This window comes from Eriocheir sinensis, chromosome 57 (assembly GCF_024679095.1).
Source record: "Eriocheir sinensis breed Jianghai 21 chromosome 57, ASM2467909v1, whole genome shotgun sequence".
Taxonomy (NCBI): Eukaryota; Metazoa; Arthropoda; class Malacostraca; order Decapoda; family Varunidae; genus Eriocheir; species Eriocheir sinensis.
In genome coordinates this window covers 3269044-3296200 of record NC_066565.1, presented here as the reverse complement: position 1 = coordinate 3296200, position 27157 = coordinate 3269044, and the positions used below count along the sequence as shown (strand labels likewise).

The 27157-nt window shown below is 47.2% G+C and overlaps 2 protein-coding genes across 43 annotated transcripts in view; one reads left to right on the top strand and one right to left on the bottom strand.

Moving 5' to 3' along the window:
* The first annotated feature begins 3740 nt into the window (after positions 1–3740).
* On the top strand, positions 3741–22357 carry LOC126984599 (uncharacterized). 41 transcript variants are annotated; one of them, XM_050838395.1, is made up of 6 exons: positions 3741–5663; positions 5961–6059; positions 6258–6455; positions 20901–21098; positions 21198–21296; positions 21594–22357. In XM_050838395.1, the coding sequence occupies exons 1-6, from the start codon at positions 5605–5607 to the stop codon at positions 21880–21882; spliced, it is 942 nt and encodes a 313-aa protein (XP_050694352.1). In that variant the 5' UTR covers positions 3741–5604; the 3' UTR covers positions 21883–22357. The 41 variants fall into 41 exon arrangements, 40 of the variants coding, with proteins under 40 accessions (XP_050694352.1, XP_050694339.1, XP_050694351.1 ...); XM_050838382.1 differs by having other exon boundaries at positions 3741–5762; XM_050838394.1 differs by lacking the exon at positions 6258–6455 and adding an exon at positions 6456–6554 and having other exon boundaries at positions 3741–5861; positions 21000–21098.
* LOC126984598 (uncharacterized) overlaps positions 15685–27157 on the bottom strand; it is a 28991-nt gene continuing 17518 nt past the window's right edge. The window contains exons 6-8 of one of the 2 annotated variants that reach the window (XM_050838353.1): positions 26928–27029; positions 25742–25896; positions 15685–18536 (exon numbers count right to left, since the gene is read on the bottom strand). In XM_050838353.1, coding sequence (XP_050694310.1) covers positions 17120–18536; positions 25742–25896; positions 26928–27029 — 1674 coding nt within the window. In that variant the 3' untranslated portion in view covers positions 15685–17119. The remainder of the gene's footprint in view (positions 18537–25741; positions 25897–26927; positions 27030–27157) is intronic. The other variant, XM_050838354.1, reaches the window with a different exon arrangement.

The following is a 27157-nucleotide window of genomic DNA, read 5'->3' as shown; positions in this document are numbered from 1 at the left end:
ATTTGTCTTCAGCTTTCAATTTTGATTTATCGGAAGGGGCGGAGGAGGAGGAGAATTTAGGGCGAGGTAAAGTACGGAACGAATACATTTTACGATAGCGGAAAGATTAAATCGATGTTACGTATTAAGCTGGTCTGAGGTACGAGTTTTGATGCCTTGTTTTCGTATAGGCCTCGGCATTTTGATTGTTTGTTTGGGGTCGCACACACACACACACGTACACACACACACACACACACACACACACACACACGTACACACACACACACACACACACACACACACACACACACACACACACACACACACAACATCACACATCCGCCATCACCTCCACTGTGCTACATCAAACTGTTTTCTTCTTTTTCTTCTTCTTCCTCTTCCTTCCCTTTTCTGTAATTCTCAACCACTTTCGTACTTCTCCTCCTCCTCCTCCTCCTCTATCTCTTCCTTCCCTCTTCCTCCTCCTCCTCTTCCTTTTCTTCTTCTTGTTTTTCTTCCTCTTCTTTCCCTTTTCTGCAATCCTCAACCACTTCTGTACTCTTCCTCCTCCTCCTCCTCCTCCTCCTCTTTTTTCCCTCTTCCTCCTCCTCCTCCTCCTCCTCCTCTTTTTTCCCTTCTCCTCCTCCTCCTCTTTCTCTTCCTTCCCTCTTCCTCCTCCTCCTCTTCCTTTTCTTCTTCTTGTTTTTCTTCCTCTTCTTTCCCTTTTCTGCAATCCTCAACCACTTCTGTACTCTTCCTCCTCCTCCTCCTCTTTTTTCCCTCTTCCTCCTCCTCTTCTTTCCCTCTTCCTCCTCCTCCTTTTCTTCTTTTTAGTTTATCCTCTTTTTTTTCTTCCTCTTCCTTCCCTTTTCTGCAATCCTCAACCACTTCTGTACTTCTCCTCCTCCTCCTCTTCCTTCCCTCCTCCTCCTCCTCCTCCTTTTCTTCCTCTTCCTCCTAATCTGCAAACCTTAACAATTTATGTACCTCTCCTCCTCCTCCTCCTCCCTTCCACATTCTCCTTTCCTCTCTCCCTTACTCCACATTCCTTACTTTCTCTCCCTCCTTTCCTCCACATCCCTCTCCCTTTCCTCTGACTATATTCCACCTATGTTATTTTCTCTTTCTTTCTCTCCCCATACTCTCCTTTCCTCTCTCCCTTACTCCCTCCTTTCCTCCACCTCCCTTCCTCTTCTCTCCCTTCCATATCCTACTTTCCTCCACCTCCCTTCCTCTTCTCTCCCTTCCATATCCTACTTTCCTTCACCTCCCTTCCCCTTCTCTCCCTTCCATATCCTACTTTCCTTCACCTCCCTTCCCCTTCTCTCCCTTCCATATCCTACTTTCCTTCACCTCCCTTCCCCTTCTCTCCCTTCCATATCCTACTTTCCTTCACCTCCCTTCCCCTTCTCTACTCCCTCCTCTCCTCCACCTCCCTTCCCCTTCTCTCCACTCCCACCACAAAGTTTCATGACAGCCACACCTATTTTTTTTCTTTCCCCTCCACATCCATCTCACTTCCCTCCACCTACATCTCTCCACCTCCTTCCTCCACTAAATTTTCCGTCACATCTCACACATTTTTTTCCTCTCCTTCTTTTCTCTCTAACTTAATTTTTTCCTCCTTTCCTCCAAATCATCTCCCTTCCCTCACATATCTATCTCCTTTCCTCTCTTTCCTCCACCTTATTTTCTCTCTTCGTTCCCTCCACCTCCTTCCTCCACTAAATTTTCCGTCACACCACACAAATTGTTTTCCTTTTCTTCTTTTCTCTCTACCTTACTTTCCCAAACATATTTATCTCCTTTCCTCTCTTCTCTCCACCTTATTTTCTCTCTCCTTTACCCCCACATCTCTCTCACTTCCCTCCACCTCCTTCCTCCACTAAATTTTCCGTCACACCACACAAATTGTTTTCCTTTTCTTCTTTTCTCTCTACCTTACTTTTTTCCTTCCTTCCTCCAAACCATCTCCCTTTCCACTTTCCTCTCGACATTTTTTTCTTTCTCCTTCCCCTCCACATCTCTCTCACTTCCCTCCACCTCCTTCCTCCACTAAATTTTCCATCACACCACACACACATTCATTTCCAGAGATAAGGGAGAAGGATGAGGAAGAAAGGAGGGAGAAAGGGATTTGGGGTGAGGGAGAAAGGAAGAGAATATGGAAGGGAGAGAAAGATATAGAGAAAAGGGAGAAGGATGTGGAAGAAAGGAAATCCCAGCAACTTCTACGAGGCTTTACGAACGGACGAACTGAGTCGCCGTCACGTCCAGGAATGATACGAGAATACGAGCTCTGCATTGAACGGAACTGTCGCAAGAGGGATGTAGCCAGAGGAAAGGGAGAAGGATGAGGAAGAACGGAAATCCCAGCAACTTCTACGAGGCTTTACGAACGGACGAACTGAGGCGCCGATACGTCCAGGAATGATACGAGAATATGAGATTTGCCGTGAACGGAACTGACGCGATGGTGGGACCTGTGCTGACTAGTGCTAGCGGATAACAATAACAATAATAGTGATGATAAATGATGTCGATAATGAATGTCAAGAGTGTTTTTTTTTTTGTATGTGTTAAAAATCCAGGCTGTTTGTGGTTCGGGGTTTGAATCGAGTGGGATTTAGATCAGTTTAAACTTTACTGCGATAGTCTGAGCAATGAAAATAACATAAATAATAAATGCTGAAAAAAAAAGACAACAATTTCCAGACATCATCGGAACACACTTGCGAAATTTATCTCAGCTACAAAAGGTGGACCAAGGGGGTAGGGGAGGGAAGAAGGGGGGGGTACAAATCTCACACTCGGGTGGGATGCTGTGTAAAGTCCATGGAGAATGGGGGGTATAAATTTCACAGAGGAGGGGGTACAAATTTCACAGGGGAAGGAGAGGGGGTAAGGAGGGTACTGTGAGGCCTGCGAGGGGGGGTATAAATTTCACAGGGGAGGGGAGGGGGGTTACAAATTTCACAGGGGAGGGGGAGGGGAGGAAGGTGGAGGGGTATTGAGAGGCCTGGGGAGGGAGGTATAAATTTCACAGGGGAGGGAGGGGGTTACAAGTTTCACAGAGGAGGGATATAAATTTCACAGGGGAAGGGAAGGAGGGAAGGGAGAGTGAAGGGGGTGAGAGGCCTGGGGGGGGGGGGGGGTTTTTCAGGGGGGGGGGAGGTTACAAATTTCACAGGGAAGGGGGGGGGGGGAGTAAAGGGAAGGGGGTATTGAGAGGCCTGGGGGAGGGGGGGTATAAATTTCACAGGGGAGGGGAGGGGGGTACAAATTTCATGGTGGGTGGGGGTGTGAGGGAGGGGTTGACACACGGCTTCACTAATACCACGAATTCTTAAAAGCTACGAATAATAATAATAATAATAATAATAATAATAATAATAATAATTCACGCCTTGCATATTTTGATTAGCTTTTTTTTTGTTTTTGTAACGGTGGAGAAGAGCTAGGAAAGGTCTCTCTCTCTCTCTCTCTCTCTCTCTCTCTCTCTCTCTCTCTCTCTCTCTCTCTCTCTCTCTCTCATAACTTTTCAGCACTTTTTATAATGATAGAAAAGAGTGAAGGTATCTCTCTCTCTCTCTCTCTCTCTCTCTTTCATAATGTTCCACACTTTTTGTAATGATGGAAATCTCTCTCTCTCTCTCTCTCTCTCTCTCTCTCTCTTTCATAATGTTCCACACTTTTTGTAATTATGTAAATCTCTCTCTCTCTCTCTCTCTCTCTCTCTCTCTCTCTCTCTCTCTCTCTCTCTCTCTCTCTCTCTCTCTTATCCCCACACCTATATTATTTCTAGAACTCAACTCTTCTCTCTATGTACAAGTCCCCTTTCTATATACACAAACACACTGACAGGTAGATAACATGTACAATAGGTCATTAAATTTGTCCCTGTCCCAATGCCCAGGTCAGGTCGCGATGTTCTGGACCGACTAAAGTGTTCGAATGTGTCCTGAAACAGAATCGACACCTCCACGTCTGGCCTCTCGTTCTTCTGTCTTTTGTTGATGTTTTTTATTTATTTTCTACCCGAGAGAAGTTCCTATTGCAGCAAAACACACTCTCGGGAAGCTTCTTATAACATGTCTCCCTCCTGCGCTCAACCTAAACAACCATATAAGTATTTACCGCCACTGAGGATGAAAGCACTCTTGGAAATCTTCACTATGACATGCATCTCCCTCCTGCGCTCAACCTAAACAACCATACAGTGATTTACCACCACTGAGGATGAACACACTCTTGGGAATCTTCTTATAACATGCGTCTCCCTCCTGCGCTCAACCTAAACAACCATACAGTGATTTACCGCCACTGAGGATGAACACACTCTCGGGAATCTTCTTATAACATGTCTCCCTCCTGCGCTCAACCTAAACAACCATACAGTTATTTACCGCCACTGAGGATGAACACACTCTTGGGAATCTTCTTATAACATGCGTCTCCCTCCTGCGCTCAACCCAACAACCACTGAATTATTTACCACCACTGAGGATGAACACACTCTCGGGAATCTTCTTATAACATGTCTCCCTCCTGCGCTCAACTCAACAACCATATAATCATTTACCAACAAGCGTCTCCCTCCCTCGCTAAACCCCAATAACCGTACAAGTATTTACCACCACCGAGGATGAATGAGCCCTCGGAAATCACAAACCTGGAGGCGCCACAGAGCAAGGCATAGGGTTTGCCGGTAAGGAGTTTATTTCAAGTGTTGTCTGTCGTGTTGAAGCGTTGCAGTGCCCGGATTTATCATTGCCGTATGTTCCCATTATGCAGGAATATGTAAGGTCAGGGGGGAGGAGGTACAAATTTCACAGGGGGAGGAAAGGGATGTGGAGAGGAGTGTTATAGTAGGATATCAATGTATTATTATTATTATTTAATATCACCACGAATTAGGCATACAATTGTCAATGGAAAAAACCCACGACAGATAGATCACGCCACCTTATAGGAATGTCGTCCGTCAGTGTTTACCGTCTCAGTTTTGTATACTTCGCATTTCGATGGTGCGCAGAGGTCACCTTGACGTACGTGACCAATTGTAACAATTATTTTCCAACCTGTAACTCGTCACTCCTTCACGAGAGTCCGACTGACACACAACGACAGTCGCTCTCGCTCCGACGCTCCTGTACATAGGCTACGAATATATCCGCCTTAAGGAAGCTGAAGTCTTAATCAACGCCCTTTAAACGCCCCCCGACAAGCCCGTCACAGGAGGGGGGGGTGCTCGCAAATAAGATAGTATGAGCCACTGACCTATCTTTCGGCTACCTCTTTTGATTTTTTTTAGGAGCATCGAGTAGCAGGCTTTTTTTTATTATTGTTTCCTTTTTTTGTGCTCTTGAGCTGTCTCCTTTGTTGTAAAAAAAAAAGGAGCGAGTGAGGCGATGAGGTGGTGTTCCGTTTTAGGTGGCACCTGGCGGATGGATTCTTGCGGAGTCGTGTGGTGAAGCAAGCTGAGGAAACTGCCCTTGAGCTGCTGACTTCACTGTTAACCCGTCCGCTGCGATTGGAACGGATTTGGCCTTCACTGGTAGCCTGGTAACATATACTCCCAGGTCTTTCTCTGCCTCTGTGGTGGATAGTGGAGTGTTTCCCATGTGGTATTGGTGTGCTGGATATCCCTTCACTGGTAGCCTGGTAACATACACTCCCAGGTCTTTCTCTGCCTCTGTGGTGGATAGTGGAGTGTTTCCCATGTGGTATTGGTGTGCTGGATATCCCTTCACTGGTAGCCTGGTAACATACACTCCCAGGTCTTTCTCTGCCTCTGTGGTGGATAGTGGAGTGTTTCCCATGTGGTATTGGTGTGCTGGATATCCCTTCACTGGTAGCCTGGTAACATACACTCCCAGGTCTTTCTCTGCCTCTCTGGTGGACAGTGGAGTGTTTCCCATGTGGTATTGGTGTGCTGGATATCCCTTCACTGGTAGCCTGGTAACGTACACTCCCAGGTCTTTCTCTGCCTCTGTGGTTGATAGTGGAGTGTTTCCCATGTGGTATTGGTGTGCTGGATATCCCTTCACTGGTAGCCTGGTAACATACACTCCCAGGTCTTTCTCTGCCTCTGTGGTGGATAGTGGAGTGTTTCCCATGTGGTATTGGTGTGCTGGATATCTCTTCACTGGTAGCCTGGTAACATACACTCCCAGGTCTTTCTCTGCCTCTCTGGTGGATAGTGGAGTGTTTCCCATGTGGTATTGGTGTGCTGGATATCCCTTCACTGGTAGCCTGGTAACATACACTCCCAGGTCTTTCTCTGCCTCTGTGGTGGATAGTGGAGTGTTTCCCATGTGGTATTGGTGTGCTGGATATCCCTTCACTGGTAGCCTGGTAACATACACTCCCAGGTCTTTCTCTGCCTCTGTGGTGGATAGTGGAGTGTTTCCCATGTGGTATTGGTGTGCTGGATATCCCTTCACTGGTAGCCTGGTAACATATACTCCCAGGTCTTTCTCTGCCTCTGTGGTGGATGGTGGAGTGTTTCCCATGTGGTATTGGTGTGCTGGATATCCCTTCACTGGTAGCCTGGTAACATACACTCCCAGGTCTTTCTCTGCCTCTGTAGTGGATAGAGGAGTGTTTCCCATGTGGTATTGGTGTGCTGGATATCCCTTCATTGGTAGCCTGGTAACATACACTCCCAGGTCTTTCTCTGCCTCTGTGGTGGATGGTGGAGTGTTTCCCATGTGGTATTGGTGTGCTGGATATCCCTTCACTGGTAGCCTGGGAACATACAATCCCAGGTCTCTCTGCCTCTGTGGTGGATAGTGGAGTGTTTCCCATGTGGTGTTGGTGTGCTGGATATCCCTTCACTGGTAGCCTGGTAACATACACTCCCAGGTCTTTCTCTGCCTCTGTGGTGGATAGTGGAGTGTTTCCCATGTGGTACTGGTATGCTGGATATCCCCTCCCAAGGTGCAGGACTTTACATTTTTCTTCATTGAGTTGTAGCAGCCACTTTTTGATCCATTCTTGTAGCTTGGTGAAGTCTTCTGGTAGGAAATCTACAGTTAAGGGGTTAAAAAATGTAGGAACTTCGGGCAATGATAACTCTTGCATTACAGTGTGACCTGAGGCGTTAGTCACTTAGGGAGCCTGATACTGCCTTACGTAACAACAGATTAAGAATGTCAATGGTACTCGCCTCTTGAAAACTGGGGCTTGCGGTGTTGTGATTCCCGACGGTTCAAGTATATAAATAAACATCTCTCCGAAAACCTCCATACGATATATTTCCCTTCGGCTAACCTCTCCGCTAACGTCGCAATAGACAAATAGAATAATAGAGTAACGTTCCGATAAATCAGCTTTCTTTTTTATAAACTTAACGATCTATTTTTTTGTGAGCATCAGGTTGTTGTTGTGTGGGAGTGTTTGTTACGAGCACGCCTGTCGTCCTTTTGTGCCGACCCCACACCTGACACAACCCTCCTAGAGTAATGAACACAGCTGCTGTAACCTCACACACACACACACACACACACACACACACACACACATATGCTTCTTTTCTTCTCTCCTTTCCCTCCCGTTCCTTTCCATCCTCCTTCCCTGACCATCCTCTGCGTCATTTTCTCTCTCCTCTCATCTCCTCCCTCTACACACACACACACACACATCTTTCCTTTTCTCCTTTCCCTTCCCTTCCCATCCTCTTCGTCATTTTCTCTCCTCCCATTTCCTCCACCTACACACACACACACACACACACACACACACACACACAGATCTTCCCCATTCCCTATTTTCCTCTTCTAGTTCCTTATGTTAATTATCCTTACGTTGGTGAACGAAAACGAACAAAAAAAAATCTTATTAGCATGATTTGTCACAGCATTTTTATAGCTAGGTTAAGCGTTTGCAGAAGCTAAAGCAATGACCAAACTACACACACACACGCACACACGTACACACTCTGCTATTTACGAACCATAAGACATTCAATAAAAATACGTATGAGCATTTCGAGTTCCCAAAAATTGTTACAAAGACGCGATACAAAATGGAATAAAAAAGTCTGCGTGTACCTAAGCTGACTAGTGGTTGTCTGGCTCACCGCGCCGCCAGCCAGCATGGTTATCTCCCTAAACACTGACTCCTTGATATCTGCCCCCACACTCCATGTACGGCTAACACTTGTCTGTCTAGCTGTACATTTTCAAACAAGTCTTCACCTCGCTTGCCACCCAGTATTATGACCTCTCTTTGAAAACCGCCCCCACACTCCATGTACGGCTAACACTTGTCTGTCTAGCTGTACATTTTCAAACACGTCTTCTATTCGCACGCCAACCAGCACAATGACCTCTCTAAACACTGACTCTTAACACGATTATCTCCCTAAACACTGACTCCTTGATAACTGCCCCCACACTCCATGTACGGCAAACACTCGTCCGTCTAGCTGTACATTTTCAAAAACGTCTTCTACTCGCCTGCCAACCAACACAATGACCTCTCTAAACACTGATTCTTAGCATGATGACCTCTCCAAACATTGACTCCTTGATAACTGCCCCCACACTCCATGTACGGTTAACACTCGTCTGTTTATCTGTACATTTTCAAACACCGTCTTCTACTTGCCCACCAACCAGCACAATGACCTCACTAAACACTGACCCTTAGAAAACCATTCCCACATTCCATGGCAAGCACTTGTCTATCTATTTATCTGTACATTTTCAAGCACGTGTCCCACCCTTCACCTCAGAGCTATGGATCCTCACCTAACCATTCATGTACAATCGGGAAAAATAGCATTGAACACCCACGGGCCGACTGAATAGAACTTGAGCGACATCTATGGACCTGGTGTTGTGTTGGTACCCACTGTTATAGATTTTACTCAATGGGACATATTTTAAAACATTTCGTCGCCCAAGTTCACCTATTTGACAAGGGTTTCAGATGAGTTGAGGGCATTTCCAGGGGTAGTTTTATGACCCTGGTGGTAGTGTGACCCTTCCCCAGTAGCATGAGCCTAAAGAAACACTCATTAGAACTCGATTGACCCACTCTTTGACCTTTAGAAATAGGTGATGTGAGAAGTGAAAGTGTTTTATTATGTTGGACAAATTCTATCCAAACGACTCATGGGTGTTCGATACTTTTTTGCCGAGTGTACCTTTGGTTTTCAAGATGAAGTACACCCTTACGTCCCGTCAGTGTCCCTTCACCGCCACAAGACGAGGCGCTCACCAGGTAGCAACCACAAGCTCAACTCACAACCTTGGTGCAAAGACATCAGAGCTACGTCATCCAAAATATCTAACTAGGTAAATGTTCCTCTTTACTCTCATTTCTGATTTACACGAACTGCTTGAAAAGTTAGTCTCTGAACATTGTCTAACTGTGTGCTCACTTTAGACCTTCCTGTGTTTTCTACGTGTGCTGCGTGAGGGCCCCGGGCAGGAGTGCTTCTTGCTGTCGGCTGCGGTAAGACCAATAGTTGTGTTGTGCCGCTTGACAGGGGACTAATGGTGTATCGCACAGGTCACTGGGAAGGGACAAAGGGCTGGGGTCACTAGAGGCCACTTTCACAGATGTTTTGTTTGTTTTGATCGTTACCAGTGGCTGTTATCGCCGCTATAGTATTTCCATGTAAACCTGGCCGATGGGGTAGTGGTGGCTGCGGGGTTAGCCTAGCCCCGCACCTTGCCACACACTCTCAACACCTCTCGCTTCCTCTGCAGCCGCCACTACCCCATAGGCCAGTTTCACGTGGAAAACTATAGCGTCGATCGCCGCCATTGGTAACGATCAAAACAAACAAAGTGACTGAAAGAGGCCCTAGAACAGGAACCTCCCAATGGCTCAAATTTGGGGCTCACCTTTTAGATGAGCATACTTCTAAACACATACTTTTTATGAAATTTTTGGGGGTTGTCTTATGTGTTTTAGTCACCCTCTATGACAAACATTAGAAGTTTTATACAAAAATCTGAAGGATACATTGAGGCGTACAGAGTGTGAGGCAACATTACAATTTCTTCTTATATTTGTCCCTTGGTGCCAGAAGGCTTTGCTGACGGGCCTGTTGGTGGCCGAGGATGAACTGCCTCAACCTGGGGCTACTGTTTGGGGCACATCAGACGCAGATTTCTTGGCCCTGGAGTGACAATCCTGGCGCCGTCGCAGCAGAAAACACTCGTGCACGCGGCCCTCGTGAGTTTGTCCCTTCACAGTATCTAACTACACATATATATATAGTCTTTTTACTTCCCTCTCTTCCTTACATGTACTGCTTTAAGAGTTTGTTCCCGTTATTGAGCTTTGAATCCGGCCGGCACCGCTCGGCCACGCACCGTGTCGCTTGCACCGCCGCTCCCTCGTCACACACCGCACCACAGTTTTACTCAGGCCTCCAGAAACGCAGAGCACAGCAAAGGAAGAATCTGCACCACAGGAACTCAACATATTTCCCAGCAGAGAACAGATGCACCACGGAGAGAATTTACCGCCAGGCCGACCAAGAACACCGCAAGACAGCCACTGGGCGACACAGGAAACAAAAGGAACATTACAAAACTCAAACCGCACCGTTCCCAGAAACACAATCTAAGGGAAGGAAGCACCAGACCCAACTTAGTATTGGATGCCACGACCAGACACACCCAGACACAACGCACTCCAACCCAACACTTCAAGGAGCGTCGCACGGGAAATGCGGAGAAAATACCGGGAAGAATAACGGATATCTTGGCACAGAAATCTACCCTTGCATCACCACACTTGAGAAATGAGAAACCACATCCGTCTCCACACCGAGTTGAGTGATTCGCAGCACATCCACACAAGATTCACCACCATTACGACCAAACACGCGCCTCAAACGTAACACACACACACACACACACGGCATGACCCACGGAAATGCAAAAAACGTGTGTGTTATCTTGTAAAGCACACATTATGCATGGTTCAGAGAGAGTGAGTGTTGTGGCTAAAGAAAGAAGCAGCTCCCAAGATTGAAGAGACATACGAAATCTAACTCAACTCAATAACACGGCCGCGGAAGAACATAAACTTAACACGCAAAGACCCGGCAACTCTCCATTTAGCAACACAACCACTCCCTCAGGCTAAAGAAAGAAGCTTCTCCCAAGATCGTAGAGACATACGAAATCTAACTTAACTCAATAACACGGACGCGGAATAACATAAACTCAACGTACGAAGACTCGGCAACTCTCCACTGAGCAACACAACCACTCCCTCAACACACACACACACACGTACGCATCACAGCTGTTCCTCTCGGTAGCAGAACACAGTACTAGCCTCGAAGGGTAAACTAACGCAGTGAGAGGATGGTGTGTAAACTTCAATGAGGGAAAGATATTTAAAAAGAGATTGGCTTAGATGTTAGTTGAGTATTGCAAGGTTTTGTCGCTTGTTCACACACACACACACACACACACACACACGCATGCCAAGGAAACCCAAAACAACCCCGCTAACATAAAACAGGCATTGAAAAAGTAATTATCAAAGTTGTTAGTTGAGAATTGCAAGGTTTGTCTTTCGCTCAAACAAACACACACACCAAGGAAACCCAAAACAACCCCACTACGTAAAACAGGCATTGAAAAAGTAATTATCAAAGTTGTTAGTTGAGTATTGCAAGGTTCGTCTTTCATTCAAACACACCCACACACACACACAAAAAAAAAACAAGGAAACCCAAAACAACCCCACTAACATAAAACAGGCATTGAAAAAGTAATTATCAAAGTTGTTAGTTGAGTATTGCAAGGTTCGTCTTTCATTCAAACACACCACCCACCCACCCACACACACACACACACACACACACCAAGCAAGCCCAAACAACCGTAAAACATCCGTGGGCAAGGTCGTTCGCTCAAAATATCCACCTATGAAAACCCTTTGCACATCAGTCACTCGTCACAAGGGGAGTATTATGAAAGCGTTGTATATGTCCCTGAAGTTGAAATATGCAGCGTTAGGGCAGACCACCACCACCACTACCACCACCCGGACAGCGACCTCACCACCAACAGACAGACAGACAGACAGGCAGACAAGCAGTGAGTGAAAGCCTATACTAAGAGTGGTCCTAGTGTGTGTGTGTGTGTGTGTGTGTGTGTAGGGGTGATAGGGAGGGGAGAGAGAAGAGGAGGGAGAGGAGAAGGCATGGAATTGTTGGAGAAGGGAGAGGAAGGGAGGGGAAGGGGAGAGGGAGGGAAAGGAGAAAAGGAAAGATGTGTGTGTGTGTGTGTGTGTGTATGTGTGTAGGGGTGATAGGGAGGGGAGAGAGAAGAGATGGAATTGTTAGAGAAGGGAGAGGAGAAAAGGAAAGATGTGTGTGTGTGTGTGTGTGTGTGTGTGAGGTCATCAATAGCATGGTCAGCAGGGCGCCAACACAAAAAATCATCTCATAAAACCATAACGTCACTTCCTATCAAGACTTACGCATTAGCAACCCAAGTCCTCCAGCAAGTTACCAGAAAAAAAAATAGAAGCTTGTGAGGGAAGAGGAAGAAAGAATTGGAGGAAAGGGAGAGAAAGAGGGAGAGAGGGAGGAGTTAAGGAAGGGAGGATATAAAGAGGGAGAGGAAAGAAGGGAGGTGCAGGAGAGGAAGAAAGAATTGGAGGAAAGGGAGAGAAAGAGGAAGAGCAAGGGAGGAGTTAAGGAAGGGAGGGTATAAAGAGGGAGAGAGGAAAGAAGGAAGATGAAGGAAAGGAAGAAAGAATCGGAGGAAAGGGAGAGAATGAGGAGGAGCAAGGGAGGGTGTAAAGGGAGGGAGGAAGACGACAAAGGGAGGAAATAAGCAAGGGAGATCTGGGAAATGAAGGGAGAGTACTAGGAAGGATCAGGAAGGGAGGCAGGAACAGATCACAGCCCTTAGATTATTATGCTGTCGATGAGGTAGGGAGAGTGTACGACATCCAAGGAGTGTAGGAGGATGAAGATGATTGAAGGAGAAAGAGAGAGAGAATAGATATGTCAAGTGGATAGAACAGGAACAAAAGAAAAAGGAACAGAAAGGACAGAAGGGAAGAATAGAAAGAATAGAGATGACAAGTAGAAATATAAATGCAAATAGAGGGAATAGACATGCAGAATAGGAAGGCAGGGCAACAAAGATGAATGCCGATTTGAGACGAGTGTGACAACTTAATTTAATACTCAAACTTGTGATGCTGAGAAGATAGAGATGACAAGAAGAAAAGATGGGAGAGGAAAGCTGTGTGAACCCTAACAGGACAATACTCAACCTGGTGATCGTGAGAAGACAGAGATGACAAGAAGAAAAGGTGGGAGAGGAAAGCTGTGTGAACCCTAACAAGACAATACTCAACCTGGTGATCATGAGAAGACAGAGATGACAAGAAGTAACAGTAACAGCAGAAGGAAGATGTCTGTTCTGCCGCCACCCACCAGGCAGGCTACAGAAGACATAGGGCAGTGAGCTGAAGAGGACTTGGCAACACTGTGGACTGGGGAGACTGAAGCAAAGGACAGAAGTAGCTGGGAGTGTCATGGGGGCAGTGTGCTGAAGAGGACTTGGCAACACTGTGGACTGGGGAGACTGAAGCAAAGGACAGAAGTAGCTGGGAGTGTCATGGGGGCAGTGTGCTGAAGAGGACTTGGCAACACTGTGGACTGGGGAGACTGAAGCAAAGGACAGAAGTAGCTGGGAGTGTCATGGGGCAGTGTGCTGAAGAGGACTTGGCAACACTGTGGACTGGGGAGACTTAGGCAAAGGACAGAAGTAGCTGGGAGTGTCATGGGGGCAGTGTGCTGAAGAGGACTTGGCAACACTGTGGACTGGGGAGACTGAAGCAAAGGACAGAAGTAGCTGGAAGTGTCATGGGGGCAGTGTGCTGAAGAGGACTTGGCAACACTGTGAACTGGGGAGACAGGCAAAGGACAGATAGAGACAGAAGTGTAACATTAGCCGCCTAACCTCGTGTGATGATGGGAAAGCCTGACGTTCAACAGATGATGATGATGGCTGCAGCATGGCACCTCAGCATAACCCATGACCCTGTAGAGGTGTGACAGACAGACGAGACCAACGCAGAGTGCCGACTATGACCATTAGGAAGAGTGTGTCAACAATACTAAACAGGGAAGACTCATAAGTACATGTCTCACACACACACACACACACACACACACACACACACACACACACACTAAATGCAGTACGTAATTTGTTGAGACTGAAATGGAAGACCCGGTTCACGCACTCACAACAAGATGGAAAAGAAATACAGAAAGAAATACAGAAAGGAAGATAGATACACTAACCACTCCAAGACACCCAAGTAAGCTATTTTTTTTAGGGCAAACCACAAGAAAAAAGAGAAAGAAAAAGAAAGAAAAGTGAAAAGTCAAGGATAGAGAAGAGAAAGAAAGAAAAAGAGGAGGTGCTTATTTTTTTCATGAGGATAAACACGACAAGGAATGAAATGAGAGAGAGAAAGAAAAGAGAGGAGAGAGAGAAGGAAAAGAGAAAGTGGTTGAATGCGTAAAAGAAAAAAAGATTACCATAACACCAATCTGAGAATTTGAGAAGAGGTGAATTTACAAGCTTTTCACAGAATATAGAGGGAGGAATTTACAACCTCAGAATTTACGACCACAGAATTTATGACCTCAGACTTTACCTCAGAATGTATGGCCTCAGAATTTATGATCTCAGAATTTACAACCTCAGAATTTATGGCCTCAGAATTTATGGCCTCAGAATTTACAACCTCAGAATTTATGACCTCAGAATTTATAGAAGAGAATTTACAACCTCAGAATTTATAGAAGAGAATTTACAACCTCAAAATTTATAGAAGAGAATTTACAACCTCAGAATTTATAGAAGAGAATTTACAACAACACAGAATTTAGAAGAGAATTTACAAGATCACAGAATTTAGAAGAGAGAATTTACAAGAGAATTTACAAGATCGCTTCTCATGGGATGAAACTAAGTGGAAGAGACGTATTTCGGAACAAGCTCACAACCAACACACACACACACACACACACACACCACAAGAACAGGCGAGGCTTATGGAGTATCCGGTGAAGGGGTAGTGTGTTGCCTTTCTAGAGGAGGTCAAGCCAGGTCAAATTCAAGGGGTCAGGGGGGATATGAGAGGTCAACATCACACGCTAATTACGCACGTCCAACTAAACACGATAAAAAAAATAAAAAATAAAAAGAATCGATCGCAAAGCCGAGAAAAGTGTAAAATTCCTCACGTCAAAACACACATACTAACACACACACGCAGACGCACACACACACACTAACAAAACGCACACCCACAGCCAATTCTCGCTGGAAAAATACATACTTGAAAAACAGTATAGAAACGTTTGCATTACTTTGGGGGGGTAAGGGGAGAGGGGAGGGGGTGAATGTGTGTGTGTGTGTGTGTGTGTGTGTGTGTGTGTGTGTGTGTGTGTGTGTGTGTGTAGCTCCTTCCTGTGTACGTATGCCTCCTGAACCAAGAGAAATACATACACAGAGAAACACACTATTCTGAATATCTGTTTTGGTTAATGGAGGGGTGGGGGGGGGTGAAGAGGGGGGGGAGGAAGGGGGAGTGGTAGGGGGCCTCAGAGGGGGGGGGGTGGGGGGGTGTCAGAGAGGAGGAGGGGCAGGGTGAGGGAACATAACACCCTCTCACATTAACGCATCATCCTTATCACTGCAAGCAATCACCCTAATCACCCGTTACTATCGTCATTACCACCCGTCGTCACCCTCCGTAGCATCATTATCACTGTACAATTGTTCTAAGTCTATATACACCAAGTCAAGTCACCCTGCTTCAAAACTGCGACCGGTACGCGCAGGAGGCGGTTTTGGGGCGGAGCAGCGGGATGACGTCACTTGGATCCAAAAAAAAAAAAAAAAAAAAAAAAAAAAAAACCCGCCAGTTCAGGGGTGACTTAAGTTGCGGCCGTGTGTGCACTCTGGATGTACATTCTCGCCTTCTTTCACAGCGCGTTCAGGCAAGCCACTGCCGAAAAAATATGTTTTTTTTATTGTGCTATTGCATGACTGTAATTTCAATGACTACAAACGTCGGTGTGGGGTGTGAGAGAGGGCATGTTGAAGTGATTGATTTAAATTAGTCCGCCTTTTCTCGTTTTCTCTAAATCCCTGTTTCTACATTCTCTAGTTTGGCTCCAAGCAGTGTCACGTATAAGCCACGCCTCGGCCGTCTCCTCCCACAAACCTGCGTATGACTTGACTTGGTGTATATAGACTTAGCTATTATTGTCACCCTCTGTACTATCATCACAACCCTCCATACTATCACCCTTGTTATGATCACTATCCTCCCGGCGTTGTGGGTGTGGCTCCTTGAGTGTCCCATAAGAGTCACACCACCGGGCGTCTTATAGGGAAACAAACACACGAACATCTATGTCAGGCTACTGCAGGGCGGAGGGGGGGGAGGAGCAGCGGGGGGGAGGGGGTGTGGGGGTGCTCCTCCTCCCCTCCCGGCCTTGGTCTGTTAGGTTACAAACATGGCAGTTGAGTGCATGAGTGGGTGAGGGTTTGGTGTTGTCCTGGTGTTGTTGTTGTTGTTATTGTTCTCGTTATAGTCTGCTGTTGCGTCTTGTGTCGGTTGCCGCCACCACAGACTAGATGCATGCTCTCTCTCTCTCTCTCTCTCTCTCTCTCTCTCTCTCTCTCTCTCTCTCTCTCTCTCTCTCCGTCAGTGTCGGCTGTGGTGGGTCGGCCCGCCGTGAGGGTCCGTGAGGGGGTGTGTCGGGTGTGTCGCGTCCCGCCCCGCCCCCTCGTCACGTGCCGAGTGCCCCGGGGAGACAACGCCCCCGCCCCCCGAGGAGAGGTGACACGGCACACACATCCACACACACGCACACACACACACATCCACGCACGCACACATGCTTGCAATATAAAAGCCCAGACGCACACATTCAGGATGGACCGCAGCGGCCCAGAGTGTCGGAAACGCTTAGGTAATGAGCAACGGGGAGCGTGCCGGCCCGGCCCGGCCTGGCCTAGGCGGGCACAAGGCGGGTCACCCAGTAGTAGTAGCCGGCGCCGTACAGGGAGATCACCACGAGGCAAGCGACGATGATCAGCCCAGTAAGTCAAAACTTCATCTCGTACTCCTTCTGCGGCAGCAGCAGCCCGTCGCTGGCGGGCAGCTCCGGCGGCGCGTACGTCTCCGGGGATTTAAGCTTGGTCAGGAATTTGGAGTCCCCAGAGATGATGAGGTTGATCTCCTCCTCGTGGGTGAGGGTGCGGCGCAGGCCCCCCACCCCCCCGCCGCCCACACTCAGCCCCCCGCCCAGGCCGCCGCCACCCACGCCCACGCCCACACCCATACCCCCCACCTCCACGTCCTTCACGTCACAGGTGTTGTCACGCGTGAACTGCGCGTACTGCCGCTCCAGGCGCCATTGCGTCTGGGTGCGCACGGGGCTCGGGGAGCGATCCCGTGTCTGCTGCAGCGGCAGCGAGGACACCTTGTGGATGGAGGACAGGTGCTTGTTGTGCTTGGGGGTGGAGGGGCGCTCCAGGGAGCGCGAGGTGAAGAGGTGTTCGCCGTGGCGGTGGCCGCGGGAGCGCTCCCAGGCAACGGGCTGCTGCTGCTGCTGCGGCGGCGGCTGCGGCTCAGCCTTCTTAGGCATGTAAGTGAGGCACATCTCCGTGTGGCTGGGGGACACGTGCGTCTTCTTGGACAGCAGCTCGTACATGTTGGAGGTGCCGAGGGACAGCAGGCCGGTGTCCCGCTGGATGAGGGAGATGTCGTCCCTCGCTGACTGGGCCAGCTCAAACGCCTTCTCAGGCTTCAGCGCGCCGCTGGACTTGGAGCGGCTGTGTGACGTGAACACTTTGCGGGGGGTCGGGCCCTCCGCCGCCGCCGCCGCGGCCGCCTTGCCCGCCGCTGTCGTCTCCCGGGGGGACACCGAGAGCGACTTGGCCAGCAGGGGCTTGGGGGCGGAGGGGGAGGCGCCCCGGGACTGCGGCGCGGAGGCCAGCTTGTCGTGGAGGTAGTCCACGGTGAGGGAGGAGGTCAGCTCCAGCTCGTCCAGGCTGTGGGAGGAGTTCATGAAGGGCACCTCGGAGGCGCCCTTCTTGTCCCGCGGCGGCACGGTGCTGCACTCACCAAAGAACTTGGAGGGTGCCAGGCGGGTCTTGCTGAAGGGCTCTGTCTCGGCGGCCTTGATGCGGCTGCGCTCCTTGGCCTCCTGACCTACCTCCTTGTGCTGCCGCTGGGCCACGGGCATGGCCACGCCGGGGTAGGACTTTACCGTCGGGGCGTGCGTGGGGGCCAGCGCCGGCGCGTGGTGCGCCGGCACGTCGTCCACGGAGTCCCCCGGCGAGGTGTCGTCCAGGTCGCTGAAGAGGCTGCTCTTCCTGATGGGGTGGTGGCGGGAGGCCAGCAGCAGGCCGCGGGACCGCCCCTGCCCCTGCCCCAGCGTGAAGTTGGGGGGCGGGAGGAGGACGTCCGTGTCCAGGTTAGGGGACGGGGTTAGCATGAACGGGGAATAGAAATACTTACTGCTGGAGAGTCCCAGAAGAAAGCATGCGCAAAGGAAAACACTGGTGAATACATGTGAGCAGCGCCTGACACCTACACCATACTACTATCCTACCCAGTGTGTGTGTGTGTGTGTGTGCGCCAGATCCCTCGCCCCACCTCACACACACATATACATCCAAGGCCAGGAGCCGCCCCTCCAGTGAAGGGCATCACAGACTCCATGACCCTGAGGTGTGTGTGGGGAAGGAACACACACCCAATAAAGCCGAAACACACACACACACAGCCCCTTCTCAATATACACTTCCTGCTTGACTTGGCTGCTCCCGACAATGGCCTTACATGATGTTACTTAACTCTTCCCAACAGTGTCAGGAAGCAAATACCAAACAAGGCTAGCTAAACAGATTACCTTCAAAGCAAAACCTGAGTTAATGTACAGTACTGTCTCCAGGATTGCGAGTTTCAAGTTTGCGATTCACCGAGTTTGCGAAAGGGACCCAAAAAAATTTTTTTATTGAAAATTGAAATTGTGATATAACCCAAAAGGAAAAGAAAAAGGCTGCTAAAACCGGGTTTTTTCACACCTTGTTGTGGTCATTGACTCCCATTCTCGCTCTTATCACCCCCTGAGCCTTTCCATTGGCCGCGGGAAGCATGGTGAGTGGCAGCCAGGCGCATGTGAGAGAGCAGCCCCGGCCGCGCGCCGGGCCCGACCAGCTGACGGGCGGCTGATGATGGCGATGGTGATGATGAGTGTCGGTGGCGTGGCCGCGGCATCGGCGCCATGAAACGGCATTTTCACCGCGGCCTGTGTGTGTGTGGCTGTGCCCATTGTGGGCCCAGGCTCCTTAATTCGCCAATTCTTACATTCCACATGTTGTGTGGGACCCCTTTCCTTTTTTCCATCTCTTTTTCAAGAAGAAGAGATGGAAGAAAAGAAAGGGGTCCCGTGCAACATGTGGAAAACAAGAATCGGTAAATTGAAAAGCCCAAACCCACAACAAACACAGCCACACACACACGGGCCCCGACAAAAACACTGTTCAGGTTCAGGCAGAACCGATGCAAAGGCCATGCCACTGACACTCATCACCACCATCACCATCATCAGCCGCCCGTCAGCCGCTCGGGCCCAGCGCGCGGCTGGGTCCGTCTGCACACATGCGCTTCAAGCGCAATATGTCGATGGTTTTCAATTTTCCCCATATGAATAATAGTTCAAAGTTTACGACCCGCAACGTTGACCTATTTATCGCAAACTTGGAGACAGTACTGTATTACAAGGCTAACAACCACTAGGCACATATCAAAATAGGTTAATTAGTTCGTATAAGGATTCATTATATACACAATAATATAACCTTAGAGCACACAAAAAGTAATGGTTAGTATAATAGCAGTAGTCGTAGTAGTGGTAGCAACAATAGCATTCGTAGTAGTAAAAATTGTAGGATTAATAGCAGCAGCAGTAGTAATAGTAGTTGTAGCAGAGTAAGCAGCAATCATAATGTAGTAATAGTAGTAGTAGTAGCAGCAGTAGTAGTAGTAAGGGTTATAGTTGCAGTAGTTGTAGCAGAGTGAGCAGCAATCATATTATAGTCATAGTAATAGTAGTAGTAGTAGTAGTAGTAGTAGTAGTAGTAGTAGTAAGGGTTATAGTTGCAATAGCCACACCAATATCTGGAGTCCAAGCCACACAGCACCAAGCACCACTACATTCACAGCCCACAGCCCACACCACAAGCTGCACCATCTCAATGACAGGTGAAATCAAGCACACTGACCACAGCCCAGACACAGCGCCACACACACTGCAGCCCACACCACAAGACCCTCACACACCGCACTGATTCAATGACGGCTAAAAACAAACCCACGAAGGTCTTGAACAGAGTGACACCAGTGGGTACATAGGCCGGTATTTTAAGACACCTTCGCTTCTCACATCAATTATTTCTAAAGGTCAAAGAGGGCATCAACTGGGTTCTAATGAGTGTTTCTTTAGGTTCACGGTACAGAAGAAGGGTCAAACTACCACCTGGGTCATAAAGCTACTCCTGGAAATGCCCCAAACTCCTAGGAAAGCCTTGTCAAATAGGTGAACTTGAGCGCCAAAATGTTTTAAAATATAGCCCATAAGCCTAAGATATTCTAATCAGTGACATTGGAGGCGTATAGTGTAAAGGGGCGACCTGCCTTTTGTATAGTTCTGAGAAATCGTGTTTTAAAGTGACTGTCGGACTCCACATGACCCACGCCACCCGAGTTTGACAGACAAATCACGCAACTTTAGGCCTATGAATCAACCGCTTTAACCCGTCCGCTGCGATTGGCATGGATTTGGCTTTCACTGGTAGCCTGGTAATATATAGTACCAGGTCTTTCTCTGCCTCTGTGGTGGATAGTGGAGTGTTTCCCATGTGGTATTGGTGTGCTGGATATCCCTTCACTGGTAGCCTGGTAACACACACTCCCAGGTCTTTCTCTGCCTCTGTGGTGGATAGTGGAGTGTTTCCCATGTGGTATTGGTGTGCTGGATATCCCTTCACTGGTAGGCTGGTAACATACACTCCCAGGTCTTTCTCTGCCTCTGTGGTGGATAATGGAGTGTTTCCCATGTGGTATTGGTGTGCTGGATATCCCTTCACTGGTAGGCTGGTAACATACACTCTCAGGTCTTTCTCTGCCTCTGTGGTGGATAGTGGAGTGTTTCCCATGTGGTATTGGTGTGCTGGATATCCCTTCACTGGTAGCCTGGTAACATACACTCCCAAGTCTTTCTCTGCCTCTGTGATGGAAAGTGGAGTGTTTCCCATGTGGTATTGGTGTGCTGGATATCCCTTCACTGGTAGCCTGGTAACATACACTCCCAGGTCTTTCTCTGCCTCTGTGGTGGATAGTGGAGTGTTTCCCAAGTGGTATTGGTGTGCTGGATATCCCTTCACTGGTAGCCTGGTAACATACACTCCCAGGTCTTTCTCTGCCTCTGTGATGGATAGTGGAGTGTTTCCCATGTGGTATTGGTGTGCTGGATATCCCTTCACTGGTAGCCTGGTAACGTACACTCCCAGGTCTTTCTCTGTCTCTGTGGTGGATAGTGGAGTGTTTCCCATGTGGTATTGGTGTGCTGGATATCCCCTTCGACATTTTTCATCATTGAATTGTAACAGCCACTTTTTGTTCCATTCCTGTAGCTTGGTGAGGTCTTCTGGTAGGAAATCCACAGTCAAGGGGTTAACTTGCTCCACAACACACAGCAAGAATTCAGCCGCCGCCATGTGCCGCCATAAACAGAACACTGCCTTCACTGGTTTGGTCGCCCTGTCTGCACTAAACGCCTCCCTCGATACATTTAACTAATGGGCAACGCAACTTCATTTTCATGTTATAAGTTTCACATAAAATTTTGTCTTATCTAAGCCTGTGAGTTGCAATATGTGACCTGTTTGTAGTGCGGCGACTATGCCAGATGAATGAGCCTCCCATAACCCGCTTAGCCAGTGGGGTACCTCTTTCGCCGAGTCGGTAGGGAGTGGCTCTCTTGTCACGCTGGTTGTGGGTTCAATCCCATCCTAGGAAGCCAGCAAATACCCTCTCCTGGTCTTGATTAATTTCTCGTGTGTTGTTTTCATACACGCAGAGGACATGTGGGACCGAGAGAGTAATAGAAAAAGAGAATAGAGAATCTCTTCAATAAATGTTCACCCCAGAGCCTTAGAACAGGAGTGTGTGGCCACCTTCATCGCAGGCGCCATGTTGTTACCAAAGGAGCTGCACGAAATTTAAATTGATGGTGATATGGTGTTTTTTTGTGGTCTGGGTACTTCTTCAAGGCCCTGACCATGCCTAGAGCACACACACACACACACACACACACACACACACACACACACACACACACACACACACACACACACACAAAAAAAAAAAAAAAAAAACTTGTATCAGCATCAATCTGAATTTCCTGCGGCTTTTTGGGGTTTACTGTTTGGCGATGAGTTAAACGTGGGTGAAATAATTAAATGACAAAATAAATAGACAAAATAAATCAACTGTTGAGCCCAAGCTGTTCTGGACACTGCCGTTGGCCGCGTCTGATGCAAAAAACTCAATTAATAAAATAAGGTAAAGTAACAGAAAGTCAACTAAAAATACAGGATTTTTATTTATTATTTGTCGGTGAGTTGACAGCAAAGACCTAAAGACTGGTGCTTGTGTCTCTGCCAGAGTGCCACAAGTTAAGTACAAGCCTTATTCCTGTTTCTGTTTAGTGGTTTATAAGGGTGATTATTTTTGCCTTTACAAGTTTTACAAGTTCAGTGAATGTGTAAGTCATGTTATTAATATTATTGTAATAAATGAGACTAAACTTTGTGTTTTGCCATACAGGTTAAGTACATGTATTAGTCCTGTTATTCATATGAATCGTATTTGCTGCCATCAAAGACACACTTTACTAAAAAAAAAAAAAAATAAATAAATAAATAAATAAATAAAAAAAAAAGGCTGTGATTTGGCTGCCGAATGTTGCAGTGCCTGCAGGCGCGACCCTGGCCAGCGGGAAGTGTTCAGGCCAGGTAAGATGTTGTTGTTGTTGTTATTGAAGGGTGTATGGCCTAGCATACCCTCCTCACCTTGGCTGTGTTGTGGGCAAGTAAAACACTCCTGGCAGCCACTGTTAGTGTGTTGGTCTTGGTGTGGGAGGCACCAGCTCCAGGGTGTCACCAGCATGGTTTGTTGTGTTGGTGTGGTGTGTGCAGCACAATGTGGTGCTGGTGTTTGGTGACACTGACTGCCTCTTGAAACAACCAACAAAACATCTTAGTAAAATTGTTAGAGGGCAGGATTTTTTTCAAAACCACTTCAATACGGGGTGCGCCTTTGATGCCGGCAAATACAGCAATTTGTCTCTATGACGTATTTTTGAGTCTTTGCCTGAGCTGCACAGGTTCAGTGTGAGCATTACTCCTGTTGTTTATACTTGGTCATACTGTTATCTACACAAACATTTTCATAAGTTACTCATCTCTTCTCAACCTGACAGTTGAACGTACAGACGGCAACGCCAAGAATATTTACAACCGTTCACTCCCTGATCAGACTGAGGCTCATCAGCAAACCCTACCAACACACAAAGCCTTCCCGACGGCCTGACACGAGCACAACACAGCCACACACGACTCAGAAAAATAATAATGAGTGACCACTAAGCTATGTACAATGAGAATCGGTTCAGTGTGAATAACTTAAGGCACATAAAACAACTTAGGCTACTGAGATGGAGGACTGAATGACTAGCTTGTGCTGGTATTATGAGGGAGTGCTGGTGCTCAGACTCCCCCGAACATCCTCACTGCTCCTAGGTCAGCCAGACACACTCAGGCACGGCTGGACGCCAGCTCAGAGTTGGCGGATTTACTTCAGGCCAGAACGTGCATGGGGCTGTTTTTACTCTGGCTTGGACTCAGAGGCAGCCTGAGCAAAGTTGGTCTGTGTTTGAAAATCTGTCCACCGTGGCCTGACGGCCTGAATGTGTGTGGGGCCACTCAGGCGGGCCAGGAGGCGTGGACAAAAATAACCCGTCACAGACTCTGTCATGTGAGCACCTCAGATAAAAGATGTCTGACATGTGGACAGACAGAGAACTTTGGAGTGCCTTTATTGACCTACACAATGCTCAGCACAGTGTCTGCAGGGAATGGCTCAGTGATGATGCCGTGGAGGCTCCACAGTGACAGTATTTACTCAGGCCACCTGTGTGTGTGTGTGTGTGTGTGTGCGGCACGCTGGCCACTGAGGAACTGATCCTTTCTGGCCACTGTACTGACCCAGCCTGAGCATGTATGGCTGCCCTTAGGCCCTTATTCAATGCCCTTTCTGCTCTTTAACCTTCATTTGACAACCTCACTGCTCCTAGACTTAAATTTTCTCTTTTAGCTTGTCTTTATCCATGTTTCTCATCTTGACTGCTTCTCTAGGGTGCCACACAGACCATTCTCTTGTATCCTCACAAACATTACACTGCTGGCTCCCTCTCTCACACCCACAGCACAGCAAGAAGTGTTAAGGTGCTCAGGAGACACAGACAACACTTTAGGATCCCACTTGTAACCTGACGATTCCTAGATGAGTCGCTGCCACTCTCTCTCTCTCTCTCTCTCTCTGATACTCACAATATGAACGAGGAATAGGAAGATGAGGAGGAGGAAGAGGAAGCAAAGGGAAGGAGGATGAGGCTTAGGAAGAAGAGAATGAGGAGGGGAAGAAAAGGAGGAGGAGGAAGAAAGGGAGGAGGAGGAATAGGAGGCAATCAAATGCATTACTTCATTTGTTCATTAAAAACAAACAAACAATTAAAGAGAGTAAGCGAGAGAGCGAGAGATTAAAAAACAAGAAGAAAAAGACAAGAAGAAAAATAGAAGAAAGGAGAGTAAGCGAGAGAGAGAGAGAGAGAGAGAAAAACAATGAAGAAAAAAAACAAGAAGAAAAACAGAAGAAAGTAAAGTAAACGAGAGAGAGAGAGAGATAAAAAAACTCAATCACGTATCATCCAAATCACAAGAAAAACAATGAAGAAAAGAAACAAGAAAAACAGAAGAAAGGAAAGTAAACGAGAGAGAGAGAGATAAAAAAACTTAATCACGTATCATCGAAATCGCAAGAAAAACAATGAAGAAAAAAAACAAGAAGAAAAATAGAAGAAATAAAGTAAACGAGAGAGAGAGAGATAAAAAAAATTAATCACGTATCATCGAAATCGCAAGAAAAACAATGAAGAAAAAAACGAAGAAAAACAGAAGAAAGGAAAGTAAACGAGAGAGAGAGAGATAAAAAAACTTAATCACGTATCATCGAAATCGCAAGAAAACAATGAAGAAAAAAAACAAGAAGAAAAACAGAAGAAAGGAAAGTAAACGAGAGAGAGAGAGATAAAAAAACTTAATCATGTATCATCGAAATCGCAAGAAAAACAATGAGGAAAAAAAAAAAGAAGAAAAATAGAAGAAATAAAGTAAACGAGAGAGCGAGAGATAAAAAACTTAATCACGTATCATCCAAATCACAAGAAAACAATGAAGAAAAAAAAGAGGAAAGCAAGAGGATGAAGACGGAGAAGCAGACCACGAAGAAGATGCTGAAGAAGAGGAGGAGGAGAACACCATCACCATCATCATCATCACCATCATCAGCAGCACAGAGGATGGACGAGGCGACTCACTTGTTGTGGGTGTCGAAGAGAGCGTTCTTGTAGATGTAGTCAATCACGGCATCCTGGACCAAGTACTTGACGCTGTCGCCGCGCCGCAGGGCCCGACGGACCTTGGTGGAGGAGATCTCGTTGGCGATCCACTCCGTCACGATGTGGATGTTGCGCTGTGGAGGAGAGGGAGAGAGAGGGTGGGGGGGTTAGTTGTTTGGTGGAGGAGAGAGGAGGAAAGAGAGGAAAAGAGGAAGAAGGGGAGAGGATTAGTTTTCGAGAGAGAGAGAGAGAGAGAGAGAGAGAGAGAGAGAGAGAGAGAGAGAGAGAGAGAGAGAGAGAGAGAGAGAGAGAGAGAGAGAGAGAGAGAGAGAGAGAGAGAGAGAGAGAGAGAGAGAGAGAGAGAGAGAGAGAGAGAGAGAGAGAGAGAGAGAGAGAGAGAGAGAGAGAGAGAGAGAGAAAAAAAATTAATCTAGCTTTGTACTTGATCTGAATGGAAGAGATTATTAGAAAGTCAGGGTAGGCTACAGGTCAGGTCAAGTCAGGTTAGGTTAGGTTAGGTAAGTTAAGGAAGAGGATGGGAGAGAGAGAGACTGCATATGTAATACTGATGAAAAAGAACACACACACACACACACGAGGCAATGATAAGAAATTGAAAAAGAGCGACTGTAGGAGAGACATCAAGAAATACAGTTTTCCATACAGAAGCATAACAACATGGAACAGACTTGACGAGGAGACTGTGTGTGCAGAAACGATTCATGAATTTAAAGCCAAACTGGATAATAAGCTTTATGGAGACGGGACAGCACGAGCCTAGTACGACTCTTTTCCTGGATTTCACAACTAGGTAAATACACACACACACACACACACACACACACACACACACACACACACACACACACACTAAAAATTAACACTTAACTCGTCATCCAAATTGAATAAAAATGTTACAGTTGTTTTTCCCCCTTCCTTTCCAAAAAATAAATAAATAAATAAATAAATAAATAAATCATTGTACTAAAAAAATATGTCTAGCAGAAACTGAATAAAAATGTTATGGTTGTTTTTTCCCTCTTTCCTTTCCCCAAAACAAGAAAAAAAAATCATTATACTAGAAAAAATACGTATCTAGCGGAAGAATTACGAGCGACAGACAAAACACACATACACAAACACACACACACACATGCGCGCTCACCTGGTGCCGGGTCAACACATCGGACTCGTAGATGAACTTGTACGGGTTGCTTCCTTCTCGCGTGATGACCACCAGACCGAACTTTCCGACCAGCGCCTCAATCTGTTTAGAGGAGGAGGAACTGAATGAGAATGGAATATGTGGGATGGAAAAAGGAGGATAGAGTGAGGATACTGGGGAAGGAGAGAGAGGAGAAAAGTGAAAAAGGAAAGACAGGGAAGGATAGGAAA